This window comes from Canis lupus, chromosome 32 (assembly GCF_003254725.2).
Source record: "Canis lupus dingo isolate Sandy chromosome 32, ASM325472v2, whole genome shotgun sequence".
Taxonomy (NCBI): Eukaryota; Metazoa; Chordata; class Mammalia; order Carnivora; family Canidae; genus Canis; species Canis lupus.
The window spans coordinates 5303361-5320532 of record NC_064274.1 but is presented as its reverse complement, the minus strand read 5'-3'; the positions used below and the strand labels follow the sequence as shown (position 1 = coordinate 5320532).

At 37.3% G+C, this 17172-nt stretch overlaps 1 protein-coding gene across 3 annotated transcripts in view; it reads left to right on the top strand.

Annotated features, from left to right (window-relative positions):
• The window catches only part of PRKG2 (protein kinase cGMP-dependent 2), a 99514-nt gene that overhangs the window by 59042 nt on the left and 23300 nt on the right, over positions 1–17172 (top strand). For 2 of the 3 annotated variants that reach the window (XM_049105011.1, XM_035709754.2), the window contains exons 10-14: positions 2038–2136; positions 3479–3632; positions 5705–5841; positions 7996–8085; positions 10275–10416. In XM_049105011.1, coding sequence (XP_048960968.1) covers positions 2038–2136; positions 3479–3632; positions 5705–5841; positions 7996–8085; positions 10275–10416 — 622 coding nt within the window. The remainder of the gene's footprint in view (positions 1–2037; positions 2137–3478; positions 3633–5704; positions 5842–7995; positions 8086–10274; positions 10417–17172) is intronic. The other variant, XM_035709755.2, reaches the window with a different exon arrangement.

Sequence of the window (17172 nt, the reverse complement as noted above, 5' to 3'; positions counted from 1 at the left end):
TCTTTGGAAGTTTATAATTTTAAAATGTTCAATTTACATGTGTACAGCTGAGATGCGGTAGTATAGAGTATTGTGTGAGTCTCAATGAGACTTAAAAAGTTACATGAATTTATTGTACGGATGAGAGAAGCTGAATATCAGTCATGACCAAGTCGACCTACATCCTAGATTTCCTGGACAGTTCTGGTTGTCCAGCATATTTGTTATTGGCACTGCCTTTCACTCTGAAAAGCATTCAGCTGGAATGGCAAATTACGTGATCATCATAGTTATGACTAAGGGACTAGGTTAAGATCCGATGATAATTCTCCCACAGTACCCTATCTGTCTTTATATCATCATTTGCATGTTATTTCACTACTTTAACACCTGTCTTCCCACCCTTCTATAAGCTTCATGGGAACAGAAACATTTACTTGTGCTCTGCTGTTGCAGTGCCAGCAAATGACATAGCCCTTGGCAGATGGGAAGGGCTCCATGTGTTGGCTGAATAAAGTCCATCCTTGGAATGAAATATAGTGACTGAAAGGCTTTGGCTCTTTATTTCTTCTTTCCTAATGCATTATTTTCAAAATGCATAAAGGAGGAGAGTTAAAGTTTCCCTGTTTTTAGAATGCAGTAAAATGCACAAAATGGCAGTAACTCTAAATATATGGGAAGGGTGATGTGTGACATTGCCATCATGGTTTGGTTGTTGGGACAGATCTCCAAAGAGTTGATTACACCTCATGCTATACCCCCCCACCCACCCCCAGAGTGATTATAGGCTGTGTGTTACAGCTAGAATGTTGTAGCTGTTTAAATTTGCTTTAACTTTTGCAAAGAATTTCTAGGGACCTGGGACACCGGTGTCACCTACATTTTTAAAATGAGACTTGTTGATAATACTTTAATTAGTTTAACAGCAGGCCAGTAATGGTTACATGCAGAATGAATAAAAGCAAAATAAAGTACAAGAAGTATTTCCTTTTTACTTGAAAACATCAGCCATCGGAAATTTGAAATTTCATGGCAATACTCTGTTTCTCACTGTTGTGCAGTCCATGAAGGACAGCCCACAAGCAGGGTAGAAAAGAGATCTGAAGAGAAAAATAGAAAATACCCAGCATAGTATGTAAGATCTGCTTAATAATGGGGAAGTATATTGGTGGTCAGTTCAATGTGGGTAGAGGTCTTCAGAGCTAGGTAGGTAACAAATGGTGGCAGTACAGGAATGAGCCAGCTCTGGTTTATTAGTTTTAAGTGTTTTGAGGTAAATTTTCACTCCTTTCATTTTACTATCCTCAAGTGGTTAAGATTCAGCAAGTAGACTAAAGCATGGCTTCTAGAAGGAGACTATTTTTCAGTAGGGAAGAAAACTACTCTAAAAATCACAAATCAAGATGGATTGTCAAGTGTAAGGGTGGGGAAGCATTGAAAAGATAATCAAGAAAATATCCCCTGCTTAGGAAGGGGATTCTTTATTTTTCATGGGCAAGGTCATGTATAAGAATTCCCACAAGCAATGTAAAATTATATGGGGCCACAGATCTGACTTGGGGAGGACAAGTGTGGTCAAGGGAAGATGTTGGCTGAGCCTCAGAGAATCACTATGATAAAGTAAACAGTTTGGATTTAATTATAAAGGAATGTGAAACGAGGAGTTTATCAATGGAAAAGAAAAGATAAATTTTATCCTTGATTTTTAAAATAAATAGGTTAATTTGATGAAACAAAGTGAGGAAAATCTGCAACCCATAAAACCTGTTGATTCAATAAACAGATTATATAGACTATTTCCTTTACACTGTATTCTTAAAAAATTGCTGACAAACCTGAACCACAAGAGAGAAAACAACAGAAAGGTTTTCTCTTCTTTGTTTTCAGAAACTTGCAGGATTAATTATATAACATCTAATAGCTATTCTACATATTATGGCAGCTTTAACATAACCTAAATTATTGAAAGACCATTTAAAGCCATCAATAATCATACAAAAGTCTTCTGTGAACTCGAGAAAATGTCAAATTGTGAAAGTAACTGTTTTATTCACTTAGAACATTCAACCAAACAGTTGGGACTTTCGAAGAACTCCAAAAATACCTTGAAGGGTATGTGGCAAACCTGAACCGTGATGATGAGAAAAGACATGCAAAGTAAGTGGAGGAATCTTTTCCTCAGCCGCACATGACTTCTGGCAGTGTGTGTGAATCGCTCTAGTGGTAACTTATAATGTGCCACCACTAGGGAATTGGGGGCAGTTCTTTTAAATTGTTCTTCCACAAAGAGGCTGCCACGTACCACTAGTATGGATATTATTTTGGTCTGTAAGTAGTCCGCTTCTTATTTTGGGTGGTGAGTAGTAATGTTGGGGAGACATTTCCTGAGAGGGGGCCCTGGGAAAGGGATTCTTGACATTGTCTTCTCAATATCAACGGGACTGTTATTCAGAAATGAAGCCTATCTTGCCGGTGGAAATCAAATAAGAATGCCAGGGCCCTAGAGTAACCCATTCATTCTGATTCCAGGCAGAGAGCTGGAGGAGAGGCAGAATTATTTCAGAATAGAAGGGGGACCTGTTGCCCAGGGCTCTGTCTGTGTGTATGTAGGAAGGAGTTGGATTGGGCTAAATGTGGTAATATTGATGAAAAATTTTGCACTTAATAGAAAAACCATTTTGTAAAATTAAAATCATTTGAAAACCCTTTACATTCTGTAGAGTAAATACTATGGCATATATTCATCAAGTAGTGCTAATGAAGCTGGATTCAAAAGTTCTAGAACATTGACATTTGAGTTAAATTAGAACATTCAGTTGGGACCTCGTAAGTTTTTTTGTTTTTGTCTTTTTATGCAAGGAATGTATTTGCAGTTTTTATGTCCTTAAAGGCCTTTTGTAGTAAGGACAACTTACGAATATATATAACATATAATTCAGAGCAGTAAACCTTAATTAAAAGAGAATAATGAGTATTTATTTCCAAACAATGATTGTTAGACATAAAGTAAGAAATGCATTTCTTCATGTTTCACTAAGCAGTTACTCTGCTCCTTGGTTCAGCCATGGAGAGCTTCAATATTTGACAAAAATAGGAAAACACAGCAAAGATTCTCAATGTGGCATTCTTCTGTGTGCATAGCAAAGGAAATGGCTCACTGGTTTTATTTCCTCTCATTGACTCTTTTTAAAAAAAAAAACACACAGATTTATTGAGATATACTTTAAATACCACACAATTTAGTTCTTTTTACCTTTCACTGATCCAGTTTGACATTTGTCTATTATTGTGTGTATGTGAGTTTTTTGTTTGTGAATTCTGAGGTTTTTCTCCCCAGAGGTAATTAAATCTGATCCTGCAAAAGTTGAGATAGCCTTTGTAGCAATGATGCGCAGTAATTACTGGTAGAAATCAGACTGTTGCAAAAGTGGAATTTATGTGTGGCATGACCCTGGCTTGACTAAGGAGGTGTATGCAAAGTTTCACTTTTCTTACACAGGAGATCCATGTCTAACTGGAAGCTGTCTAAAGCACTGTCTCTGGAGATGATTCAGCTGAAGGAGAAGGTGGCCAGATTTTCCTCATCATCCCCTTTCCAGAACCTTGAGATTATCGCAACACTGGGCGTTGGTGGGTTCGGAAGAGTTGAGCTTGTAAGGGGTTTACGTTTCAAGCATCTGAGAGAAGCCTTTTGACTTTTGTTTTGTTTTGTTTTATATTCTAGTGTATCTTGGAGGAAAATATGAATTGTTGTTGCTATCTTAAATGTTGCTTTGAACTGAAATTAAGAAAGTACATTTTTTACTCTGTGTGTTGTATAGTAGCAGGTCTATGCTAATTAAGTAACTTGTAGTAATATAGCTGCTATTTCATGCTGCTTGTATCACATTTTGTGAGGTTTTTAATTATAATTATTGGAGAATGTACCAGTAAGCATTCCCAGAGGCTATAAAACATTAAAAATGTATTTTGTCACAGGAAATTGTGTATGCACATAAACTCTTGACACCTTAACTATATACTGAAGGAAAGAAGAATGTGTCCAGTGGAAGTGCCATAGAAATAAAATCTTTAATATGATAGTTCACACAACTCCACTGCCATGTCTGTATTTGGCTTCCTTTATCCTATCTTGGGGTTGCTCAAAATTTTCTATCTGAAAAAAAAGAAGAGAAGGTGACTGTAAAGGAATATTTGAAGAGCAGCCTTCTGTAGTGTTGATCAGGACAGCTGGGAACCTACGGCCTGATTTTGGTTGTGTTTTCCACATCACCACCTTTCTGAGCTTTATAACTAGCTTCCAAGGAGCAACAGAGTGGTACTGTCAGATCAAGTGCTCTGATGTAGAATGGAGATCTGTGACCTTACTGGATACAGATGGCTCTGAACCCTTGGCTATTACCAAGCTCTTCTTTGCCCAGCAAATTTTTAACAATTCACTGTACATTCACCTCTGGGAATTATGCTGACGCCTTCATCTGCTGGATGGCCCTGGACATGAGCAGATCTGAAATGCTGTCAGGACATTCTGGATAGTACATTTCACACCCAGTCAATACTTCCTCTCTGATGGGTGAGGAGGAGAGAGAAACAGTTTCTTAATAAGCCAAAGAGTATTTGTCATATTTTTTTATGCCATGTGGAGAGACAAAGGCAATATCCATCTACAGTGGTATTTTTCACAAAGATCCTGGCAAAAGGATGGAATTAGCAATGCTGAGATTTTTTTTATATAGTTATGTAATAATAATTGAAACAATAATTCTACCATTGATTTAAAAATCCTAGGCAGCACTAATGGCAAATGTAAGCAAAGTATGGGGTGCAGCCAAATCTGCAGTTTCATTACTTGTCAAATATAGTCAGCTTATGGAGTTTTAAGCCTAGCTGAATAAATATCTATTAAAAATTTTTATTTCCCTTCAAGGGAAAATTTTGTTTGTCCATCTAAAGCAGCAAGCTCCAAAAGAATTTTCGGCACTCATGGAAATGTTCTATCCTTCTGCTATCCAGGAGGGTAGCTACCACCTAGATGTGGCTGGCAAGCTTTTAAAATGTGGTTAGAGAACCTGAGGAACTGGATTTTTTATTTTAATTACTTTAGAATTAAATAACCTCATGTGACTAGTTGCTATCATATTGGGTAGTTAAGCATTGGTTTTCGATTTAGTATGTTTTGTTTTGAAAATCAAGGAAGAGATGCCTGGGTAGTTCAGCAGTTGAATGTCTGCCTTCAGCTCAGGGCGTGATCCCAGAGAGCTGGGATCGAGTCCCACATCGGGCTCCCTACATAGAGCCTGCTTCTCCCTCTGTCTATGTCTCTGCCTCTCTGTGTGTCTCTCATGAATAAATAAATAAAATCTTTAAAAAAATTAAGGAAGTAAATGTTAAGAAAGAAAAAAATTGGCAATTCTGGTCAGCGTTTTTCATATCACACACTCAAAAGTGAATAGATTTCTAAACGTTAAATCTAACTAGAGTTTGTTTTTCTTGTTTTAATGCAAATGTTTTTAGGACCCTGTTCCAGATATGTGAACTCTTTTGGAAATTACAATTAAAGGGAATGAATAAAACTTAGTTTCCAGAGTTAGATAAGTGGTTAAAAGGTTACATACTGTTTAAATGTGAAAAAAAGTTCAACTCTCATTGGTTAATGTGTTTTATATAGATATTGTAAATCTTTACTAGTAAGTTAATTTTGAGGGATCTCTCTGTTCTTACATAGGTTAAAGTGAAAAATGAGAATGTTGCTTTTGCTATGAAATGTATAAGGAAGAAGCATATTGTTGACACAAAGCAGCAGGAGCACGTCTACTCAGAAAAGAGAATTCTAGAAGAGTTGTGTTCTCCATTCATTGTGAAGTAAGTCAGCATTTGCCTCCCAGAATTTAGAATGGTTTCATGCCAAAGAACAGAAAAGGAAAAGGAGGCCCCGCTCTGAATTCTCCGTCCCTGTCATAGCAACAATACATAAAATGTTAGAAGTTTGAAGTCTGGAGTCAAGAGTTCAGGTTTTTTATTCTCAAGTAAATCTTAGGAAAATGTGTGTGTGTGTGTGTGTGTGTGTGTGTGTGTGAGAGAGAGAGAGAGAGAGAGAGAGAGCGAGAGAGAGAGAGAACATAAAATTATTGTGGAATAGCTTGAATGGATTATTTAATCCATACGTACTGCAGAATTTGGGAAGCAAAGAATTCATTTGAAACCCCCAGGGGACATGCTACTGTTGAATTTCTGTAAGAAGTGGCGTTTGAGCACATGTAGGCTGCCAAGGAGGAAAAGAGCGTGGTCCTAGCAGTGCCTAGATGATGAAAGATCCACCTTCTAAAAGTCACTATTCTTTCTTTCCCAGAGTTTGGAAGAGAATTATGTTATTCTAGGCCATGGATTTCTTTACTTTCTTTACTTGTGAATTCATGAGTTAGTGTAGGCTAGTGAAGACATGTATTTTCATACATGTCTTAGGCATAAAGTGTAGCTTTAGTGATTTCCAGGCAATGTAAAGTGCCCCTATAATGAATGGAATTTTTGTTTTTTGATCAAATACCTTGAGAGAATCTTCCTGTCTATCTATATTCCCACACCCACTTGTTTTCAACATTAAAAAGTTTGAACCCAGGCAATGCTGGCAATAGAGTCATCCAATTATTTTTATATTAACTATGTTCCCAGAATGCCCCCCCTTTCATCAATAATTCACTAACGAACTATCATGAGCAGCTTCAGGGCATGAATTAAGTTTTATTCCTATTTTCATTTCCAGTTCTCTGCAAAGTACCTGGCATATAGTAGGGAAATAATAATACAATAATAAATATTAATGACAGCATTTATTGAGAAATTAACATGTGCCACTCTTATAAACAAAATATATATATGTATCATATATAATATGTTTAATATATATTTAAGATAAGTTGTATTTGTATTCATGTCATATATGCAGACATATAACATTAAATTAATATATCATTAAAAAAATAAATTAATATATCATTAATATAAAATCAAATGAATATATGTATTCATCTAATCTTTATAACAGTGAGGTACATGTTACGATTGTCCTCAAGAACATTAAGAAAACTAAGTTGCATAGCTAATAAATAGCCAGTCAAGGATTCAAGCCTAGGCAGCTTGGATTCAGAGCCCACACTGAGCTGCTAGGATCTACAGCCCACCCTAAGCTACTTTACTAGATTGCTTCTGCTGTTTGCACATGATCTGCGTGCTCTGCTGATACCCAGTGTTAAAATGCAGTACCCTGCCCAAGTCCCACATCAGGATTGAGGCTGTCATTCCTATAGCTTCTGGGAGTGTTGCCAAATGAGGACTCTAGCTCAGTCCCTTCCTGGTCATTGCTCTAAGGTGAAGAGATCCACCTTGCCCAAGATCACATTCTGTCTCCAGTTACAGCCTGCATCCAATGATGGCAGAGCTCCTTGAGCTGAGGCTTTCGTTGAAACTAGAAATTAGATCATCTCCAACTCTCGGCTACCCAGGTGTGTCTTAATCCTTCCCTAGGGGGCTTGTTCCCAAGTACACTACCCACTAAACTTACTGCTTACAGGTCTCCATCTCACACTCTAGTGTTTGAGACCATCCAGAGGGCATAAGACATGAGCATCAAGGGAGTTCATAAAGGCAATGTATGCAGAGGTCTCTGGGCTTTTGGAGGGAAGAGAGGCCATATTTGGTAGATGGGAAGATGAGCTGCTTTATCAGGCCTCTGAACTTCATCTTGAGGAATGGATAACACTGTTACAGTGAAACTAAGATGCAGAAGGTCAGTCTGTGTGTGCAGGGAGGGCAGTCTAAGTGAAGGGGTTAACACGTGCAGAAGCAAGACAGGAAGAAAGACCAAAGAGCATTCAGTGAGAAGTCCCATGTAGCTGGAGGATGTTTGGAATGAGATGAGCACCAAAGTTCCAGATGATATTGATGATGTCCTTAAGCAATTTTAAAAATCTTTTAAAACTAGATTTGCAATAATAACCATGTTTTTATGTGTCTTCACAGATTATATCGTACTTTCAAGGACAATAAGTATGTCTACATGCTTCTGGAGGCCTGCTTAGGTGGGGAGCTATGGAGCATATTAAGGGACAGGTAATGAAAAAAGAATTATAAACAATAACCTGTGTTCTCACATCTGGTCTAAAGGAGGCTTTGTTCATGATCACTTAAAGATAAAGTCATTAAGAAATGATCCTGAGAAAATATTATCACCTGATAAAATAGTAATGATGGTGTTTGGTGTTTTCTTAGCTATCATTGTAATAGGCACCCTATAAGGTGGTCATTGTCATTACCATATTAGGGATCAAAGAATCACAGGCCTTGAAAGAGTGTGAACTCTCCTCAGTCACATGGTTAGTGTAAGGCAGAGTAGCTATAAACCCAGATGTTGTTGATTCTGAATCTCTACAAGGGAAATGAAGAAAGGGGTAGGGAGTGCTGAAGCAGAGTGAGACTCCTGCAAAGATTCTACATAATCAAAACCACAGATGTTTACTGAGCACCACCAGCGTGCAAGGCTCCATTGCAGGAGTTCTCTAGACAATGTAAACTTTTCTACCCCAAAGGATAAAAGTATAAACTTTTACCCCAGTAAGTTTAGATTTTATTTGGAAGATAACATGATGTGCAGTTTTAAAACATTTCATTATTTAATGTGTAAACTAAATGGGACAGAGAAGTTGGCATTTTGCAATTAAATGGCAGTGAGTGTTTTAGACTGTAGATTTGGAGGAGAGGAAAGATATAAAAATGTGATGAAATAGAGAAGGCTGGACCTACCTTCTACGGATGATCAGAATTTGGAAAGGCAGAGAAGAAGGGAAATGGATGAAAAATACAATAGGACAGTTGAGATAGGATTATGTCTCTTTGTGGATGATTTACAGCAGGATTTGAGTAGAAGACAAGGCTGGCAAAAGGGGTTGGGAAGGTAGGTTTGCATGAGGCTGTGGAGGTAAATGCCAAGCCAAACATTTGATAGTATTACCTGGGCCATTGGTTCTCAACCCTGGTTCTCATTGCAATCAGGTGAGAGCTTTACAAAGTAAAAATGCTGGGCCTTTAATTTTTTCTTTTTAAGATTTTATTTATTTATTCATGAGAGACACACAGAGAGAGGCAGACACAGGCAGAGGGAGAAGCAGGCTCCCTGTGGGGAGCCCAATGTGGGACTCTATCCCAGGACCCCAAGATCATGCTCTGAGCCAAAGGCAGATGCTCAACCACTGAGCCACCCAGGCACCCCAAAATACGGAGCCTTTAATGGCAGAAGATGCAATTTGGTTCATCTTGGATGGGGTCTAGTAAATTACCTCGCAGGCAAGTCTAGTGTGCACTCATGGTGGAGTATCACAGACCTAGGTAATGGGAAACCTTTGAGCATCTAAGAAGAGATGGATGTGTTGTATTAGGAAAGTGTTAGATGCATCTGAGTGAGGAAAACTGGGGAGGATGAGAAGATTTGCACGATACCTACGGAACATTTGCACCCTCCACCTCTGCTTCAACAGGTAAATCTGTTTAGAAAGGGGAGTTTGTACTATCTGTTAGGTGCTGTGTCTGATTCCCAATGCTCTTCAGTTAGTAGTAAATCCATTTTACAGATAGGGATGTGAAGCTCAGAACAGCCACACAACTTGCCTGAGGACATGGGGATGGAAGAAGCAGGAGTCAGAGGTAGTTTCTCTCACTCCAAAGCCACACTCCTACTACTCCATTCAGCAAATCACCACCACATTTTAATAATTCAGTGTATAAACCCACATGCAGTGCTGACACAGGGCAGCTCTAATATCATCAAGGTGCACCAGACAGGGAAGAGTTATGACCCTATATCTACATGGGTTGTTGTTACATGTTATACCAACAGGAAATGAAAATGATCACTTGAATCATTTTTTAGTCAATAAATTACGGAAGTCTGCTCTATGCTCTCTGTGAAAGTAGTTGCATTGTCTCCAGAGTTTGCCACAAGTGTCTAAAAACAGTCTTGTTTTCTTATGTTTCTATTTTACGTACCCACGTATAATCACCAGAAACAATTGTTTGGATGTAGACATTTTAATTTGAGTGAAGTCTTCTCAGTAGCCTCCAGTATCCCCCTAAATTGCTTTACCATCATCAGTCTAATTCATTGGCACTACAAAATGCTTTTTAGTGTCGATGCCCTACAAAATATTTATATTGTGTTGATTTCTTAATGTAATAACTGACACCTGGCATAGACAATAAATATGAGTGTGTCTAGAGTACTAAGAGGGAAAATGATTTCATTGCAGAGGCAGCTTTGATGAACCCACCTCCAAGTTCTGTGTCGCTTGCGTGACAGAAGCATTTGATTACCTGCATCGACTCGGTATTATTTACAGAGACCTGAAACCAGAAAACTTAATTCTAGATGCTGATGGTTATCTGAAATTGGTAAGACAAATTCTTAACAGTGTCACAAGAGACACTTCTAAATACAAAGTTGCATCCTAGTTGCAGATTTTTTAAAATATTGAGACATCTGCTATTTTCACCCTGCGGGGAGAATATGGCCTGTGACATTGGCACCCTTAACACAGGGAGAAGTGTTATGAGCACATTCTTTTTGGACTGGGAATTTAATGTTTCAACTATATTTGTGACTGCTACTAAGGATTCACATAACAGAATGCCGTTAACATTGGATTTTGCTAATATTTTTACAATGAATTTAAATAGGTTTTCTTACATTCCTGAGACATATAGAGACTGGCTGTAAGGAATAAGAAAAGAATATGGTAGTCTGTCCCCTTGTCCCAAGATAGTCACTATCTGTATAGGGAGGAAAGATAAACATATGAATATTGATACGCTTTTTTTTTTTTTTTTTTGTCTTTCTAGGTGATTCTAAAGTATAGTCAGGGCTGAGAATCACAGCACTAGAGTAGAGGCTCCTTGAGGACAGAGACTTTCCTCCTTATCCATTTTTATAATCCTCTGATGCCTAACACAAATCCCCTTGTGGGCCACACTACCAGTCACATAAACTACTTTCAGTGCAAAACTGTAAGAGAACTGGGCAGTCATAAGGTGGGGAGGAACCAAGGCACCTTGGACACTAGGAGGGAACCCCATCAGGTTGGGGAGCCCAGGCTGAGTTTTCCTGAGTTTATCTTGTCAGTAAGTCAAGGGCATGAAACCATCCCTGAATGTAACATTTACAAAGATGTGAAAAGTTTCTCATGTCAGGACTTTTCATACATGGAAATAATAATAGCTATCACGTCATAAGTAATTTAGTATGTTGCATGTCAAGACCTATGTTAAACATTTTGCAATTAGTATATTTAATAAGTGATGAGGTAGGTTTTTATCATCTACGTGTTACACGGTGTTATTTAGCCTTAGGAATTAAACTTATTATGTGTAATTGCTAAGCGATTTCTCTTCACAGTAAAGGAGTAAAATAAGTCCTTTCATGTGAAATCTGGTGAACTTCCAAGAAACATTTTGATCCATTCAAGCTTTATTTTATCTGTGAAAGGCAGCTTTGAGAACTGAGGAGTTATTAACACAGGCCTCAATCACTCCTCTTCTTCACAATTTCTTCATTGCCTGTGCTTCTTACAGCTATTTAGGGAAACCCTTTGGAGTATTTGAGAACTAAAACCATCATGATGGATGCAGACTATCCATTAGATCATTCCTTTTTCTTCATAGCTGTTTTTAAAAAATCAGTAGCATGTTTATCATTTATAGCCATAAATAAATATCTCTCCTGTTAGCTAGTATTATCCATCTATCTAACTCATTTACCAACTAGCTAAATGAAGAATGATGAGTAAAGCCTTTAGAGATTAAAATGTAAATGTTGAATATTTCTATTTCTAGCTATATATCAAATCAGATATAAGGAAATTGTCTCACTAACAAATGTCTAAAAATACTAGATGAAACATGAAGAGCTGTATTACATGCATGGCTGGCTTTATAAGACAGCAGTGGGATTCCCCCGAGGTTGGGAATCAAACTTGAGCAAGCGTTTCGTCTAGATCAAACAAAGAAGCTGCTGTTTTGTGGGCACCCAGCAATCCGAGATGGACTAGAGGTCTGATTTTAGTAGCTGTACCTTGTGAGAACAGGATACCAACTTTTGGACCTGGGCAGTGTGGGAAGTTGAATCAGAGAACATTTTCCAGAGCCCCGAATCACACAGTTTATACTCTCAGGAAAATGGAAAGCAAGAAAAAAGATCTCATTTATAAAGATAGAGTGCAAGCAAGAAAACATGCTCTTCTCATTATTGAGCTCTTGGTAGGGTAACAAAAGAGTCTCTTTTAAGAATTCTTGGCCATAGGCTCGTCTTCATGGAAGTCGGGTGCTCGATCTTCAAAGATGGAAAACCCCATGCAAGAATTTGAAAATGGATTCATGTTGGTAGCATGCCCAACTTTTCAAGAATCAATGTAAATACTGACTGGACGAATGTACTCTTAACTCAGGATACAAAGAACTCCCGAAGATAAAGTCCCAGAGAACATGATCTCACATTTAAAAAAAAAAAAATGAAACAAAAAATATATATGAGGGAAAAAAGGTGCCATGAGCATTATTTGGAAGGCAATTAAGTGCTTCATATATTGGAGTAATCAGATACAAAATGTAAAATAATTACATCTAATGCCTTTTAAAAATAAGAGAAGGAATGACAAATGAGTAAGGAAAAGAGAAAAAAACCTAATAAGTTTAGAAAAAACTGGAAAGTAAAACTTTTATTAAGGACTTAAGAATATAATAATTAAAATTATATATTTAAGGAAGTTTCATTAATGGTGGAGCAGCTTGCATTGGACTCATCTTGCTAGATTAATTATAATAGATGTCTTAAAATATGTGAAGGAGAGCAACAAAAAGTAGACATTTAAACCTTGAGAAAAGGGAACCATGCTGGGTGAAAAATCCACATTGCTATAGCTGTTTAAAAGCTGTTTGTTTCAGGACACATCTTACTGTATAAGGTATGGGGCATAAATCTTTAGTTAACATCTTACCTAACAGTGAAATACAGAACATTTTTCCATTAAATTGTCAACAGGGTAAAAATATTTTTTCTACTTTTTTCAACATTATAACAGAGGTCTTAGCAAATGAAATAAAAACCAAGACAATGAAATGAAAGGTCAAAGATGAAAAAAGAAGAAGTTATCTGTCTTTTTCAGACAACATGATGTTTATGTAGAAAAAGCCTAAGGAATCTACCAAAAAAGTTCTGGAAAAATAAGCATGATTACCAGTACAAAGTCAATATATAAATAAAATTATATGTCAATTAAGTCAATATACAAATTAAGTCAATATATAAATAAAAACTCTATTTTTATGCTAGCAGTAAATATTTATATAAATGAAATAAAAATATCATTTATAATAACATCAAAAATCATAAAATAAACTTGAATACATTTAATGTGTAAAAATGTGTAAGAACTCCACATTGAAAACCACAAAATATTACTGAGAAAATAATATGTAACTAAATGGTAAAGTATACTATGTTCACATATTGGATGACTCAGCATTTGATAAAATGTCCATTCTCCCCAGATTAATTACAGATTTAAGGTCATTGTAATATAAATTAGAGCAGGTGCAGTTTTAGAAACTGAGGCACTCTAAAATTTACACAGAAACACAGTTTAGAAAAATTAATAACCACTTTGAAAAAAGAACAAAATAGAGGAATTTATAGTATCTGATACTATAAACTACAGTAATCAAGGCAGTGTCATAATACAGGATAGACAAATAGCTTAATCTAATAGAATAAAGTCCAGAGATAGACATACGATCAACTGATTTTTAGCAAAAAGGGAAAAGCCGGTCTTCTGAGCAGATGATGCTGAAACAACTGGATATGCATATGTGAGGGGAAAAAACGAACCTGCTCCCACCTCACACAATGAAGAAAAATTAATTCAAAATGGTAATATGGTAATATTTTCACTACATTGGGTAGGCAGAGATTTCTTAGAATACAAATAGTAATTTAAAAAATTTCAGGCTGCCATAATAATACCATGGACAGGATGACTTAAACAATAAACATTTATTTCTCACAGTTTTAAAGCCTAGGAAGACCAAGATTAAGGTGCGGGCAGATCTGGTATCCATCTGGGCAGGATTCGCTTCTGGGCTGGTAGAGAGCTGCCTTCTCATTCCTTCACTTGAGAAAGACACACACACACACAGACTTGCACACACACAGTTGAGGGGGGTGAGCTTTCTTCTTATAAGGTTCAAATTATATAATGAGGGCTTGACCTCATGATTTGATTACCTCCTAAAGGCCCTACCTCCATATACCATCCCAGTGGGGATTTTGCAACATATACATTTTGGGGAGATACAAACATGCAGTCCATAATAATTGGACTTCATCAGAATTAAAAACTTCTTATCATTAAAATACATTAAGAAAAAAATAAAGTACATTAAGAAAATGAATAATCATGCCATAAACTGGGAGAAAATATTTGCAATATATATTAATATGACAAAGGATTTGATTGTATTGGGAAATATATAAATAACTCCTACAGCTCAGTAATAAAAAGACAACCCAACTAAAAAAACAATAGTCAAAGATCTTGAAAAATCACTTCACAAAAGAAGACATTGAATGGTTAATAAGCCCTAACAGTTGTCATCAAGGAAATGCAAATTAAAATCACAAAGAGGAACCATTTCATAGTCACTAAAATGACTACAAAGTGTTGGCAAGGACTTTCCCCTAAATTTCTAGTGGAGAAAGAAAGGTATAAACTGTTTGAAGACTAGGTTATCTATTTTTTATTGAGTCAAACATATATCTAATCTATGATTAAAAAAAAAAAAATCAACTTCCAGGGAGAAACTTCACTCCCTGGTATTTATCTAGGAAAACTGAAACCCTGCCTTCCAAAATCTTGGGCAGGAATGTTCATAACAGCTTTATTTCTAAAAGTCCCCCAATCAGAAACAGCTCAAATATCTGTCACCAATAAGATGCATAAACACACGGCGGTAGTACTTCAGCAATGGCATGCTGCTCAGCAGTAGAAAGGAATGAATTACTATAAGCAACAATGTGAATGAATTTAAAAAACTATGTTGAACAAAAGAAGCCAGATACAAAAGAGTATCTTCTGTATGATTATATTTATTGACATTCTAGAATCATGGTAGAAATCAATACAATGGTTGCTTCTGGGAGAGACATTTGATTAGAAAGAGGCATGAGGGAACTTTCTGAGAGAATGAGTGTGTCTGTATCTTAACTATATGGTAGTCGTGATTACATGTATAATCTGCAACAAAACTCAGTGAACTAAATGCCAAAAATCTATGCATATTATTGTTTGTAAGTTATACATCAATTTGAAAAATGTAATAGGTTAAATGTCGGGTGATTCACAAATTAAGAGAAAATCAGTTCACAGAAAGATGAATTTAAGTAATTTACACAGAATGTAGCATAGAGACACAAAGAAAAGGATAAAAAAATAAGAGAACAGATTGAGAAGTTCTTAAAATTATAAATCTGTTTCCAAGATAAAATAATATTGGAAAATGAGGGAAAAGCAGTATTTAAAGAAACAATAGCTGAGAATTTGGGGGGATTATAAGAAACACCAATCATCACGTAAAAGAACCCAAACAAATCCCATCTGGGACAAATTGTATTTGTTGTAGCTCCTATCTTTGTAAAACAAATCACCTCAAAATGTAATGGCTTAAAACCACAAGAATCATTTAAGATCTCTCATGGTTTCTGTGGGTCAGATTTTGGGGAGTGGTTCAGCTGGGTGGTACTGACTTGAGGTCTCTCCTGAATTTTCAGTCAGATGTTGGCTGGGGCTTCAGTCACTTGGAAGCTTGTCTAGGGCTTGACCAGGGCATCCAGATCCAAAGTCACTTAATCACATGGCTGGGAAATGAATGCTGGCTGTTATTTGGGGGCATTATGGGCCTTTTTGGAGGTTGAATGTCTTCAGTGACGTGGCAGCTGGCTTCCCTCAGAGTGAGTCATCCGAGGAAAAGCTACAATGCCCCTCCCCTTTTTAAAGATTTTATTTATTCATGAGAGACACACAGAGAGGCAAGAGACATAGGCAGAGGGAGAAACAGGCTCCACACGGGGAGCCTGATGCAAGAATTGATCCCAGGACCCCAGGATCATGGCCTGAGCCAAAGGAAGATGCTCAACCACTGAGCCACTGAAGCGCCCATACAATGCCTTTTAGAACCTACTCTCAGTCACATCCCAGCGTTTCCAGCCCATGCTGTTGGTCAGATCTGGTTAGGGCCAGACCTGATTTACTGTGAAATGTATTGTGGGAGGGGACAACACAAACAAAGTATCAAAAACTATCAAAGTGAAACGACAATTTACATAGAAACGAATAAAACTTTGGCTTTCAGTTTGCATCACAATAGCAACAAGAGAATCCAGAATGCAGTGGTACATATTTAAAATTCTGATAGAGGGCAACCCGGGTGGCTCAGTGGTTCAGCGCCTGCCTTCAGCCCAGGGCGTGATCCTGGAGACCCGAGATCAAGTCCCACATCGGGCTCCCTGCGTGGAGCCTGCTTCTCCCTCTGCCTGTGTCTCTGCCTCTCTCTCTCTCTGTGTCTCTCATGAATAAATAAATAAAATCTTTAAAATAAAATAAAATAAAAAATAAAATAAAATAAAATTCTGACAGAAAATAACTAACAAACTTGAGTGGTAAGTCCAGGGAAACTATCTTTCAAAAGGGTGAAATGAAGGTATTTTCAAACAAGGATGAAGGGTGTTTGCTACCCTTATACAAAGGATGTGCTTAAGGGAGTGGAAAAATGATCCCTGATGGAGGATCTGAGATGCAACCTTAGAAAGATGGTAAACATGTTAAATCTCTTTAAATATTGGTGCAAAGTAATCATTCTCATTCCGCTATCCAGTATTGAAAATGAGAAAATGCTAAATAACTCAACAGCAGCAGTGTGAAAACCAGGAGTTGGTATAATTGGAATTAATGATCCCTGGGTGGCGCAGCGGTTTGGCGCCTACCTTTGGCCCAGGGCGCGATCCTGGAGACCCGGGATCGAATCCCACATCGGGCTCCCGGTGCATGGAGCCTGCTTCTCCCTCTGCCTGTGTCTCTGCCTCTCTCTCTCTCTCTCTGTGAC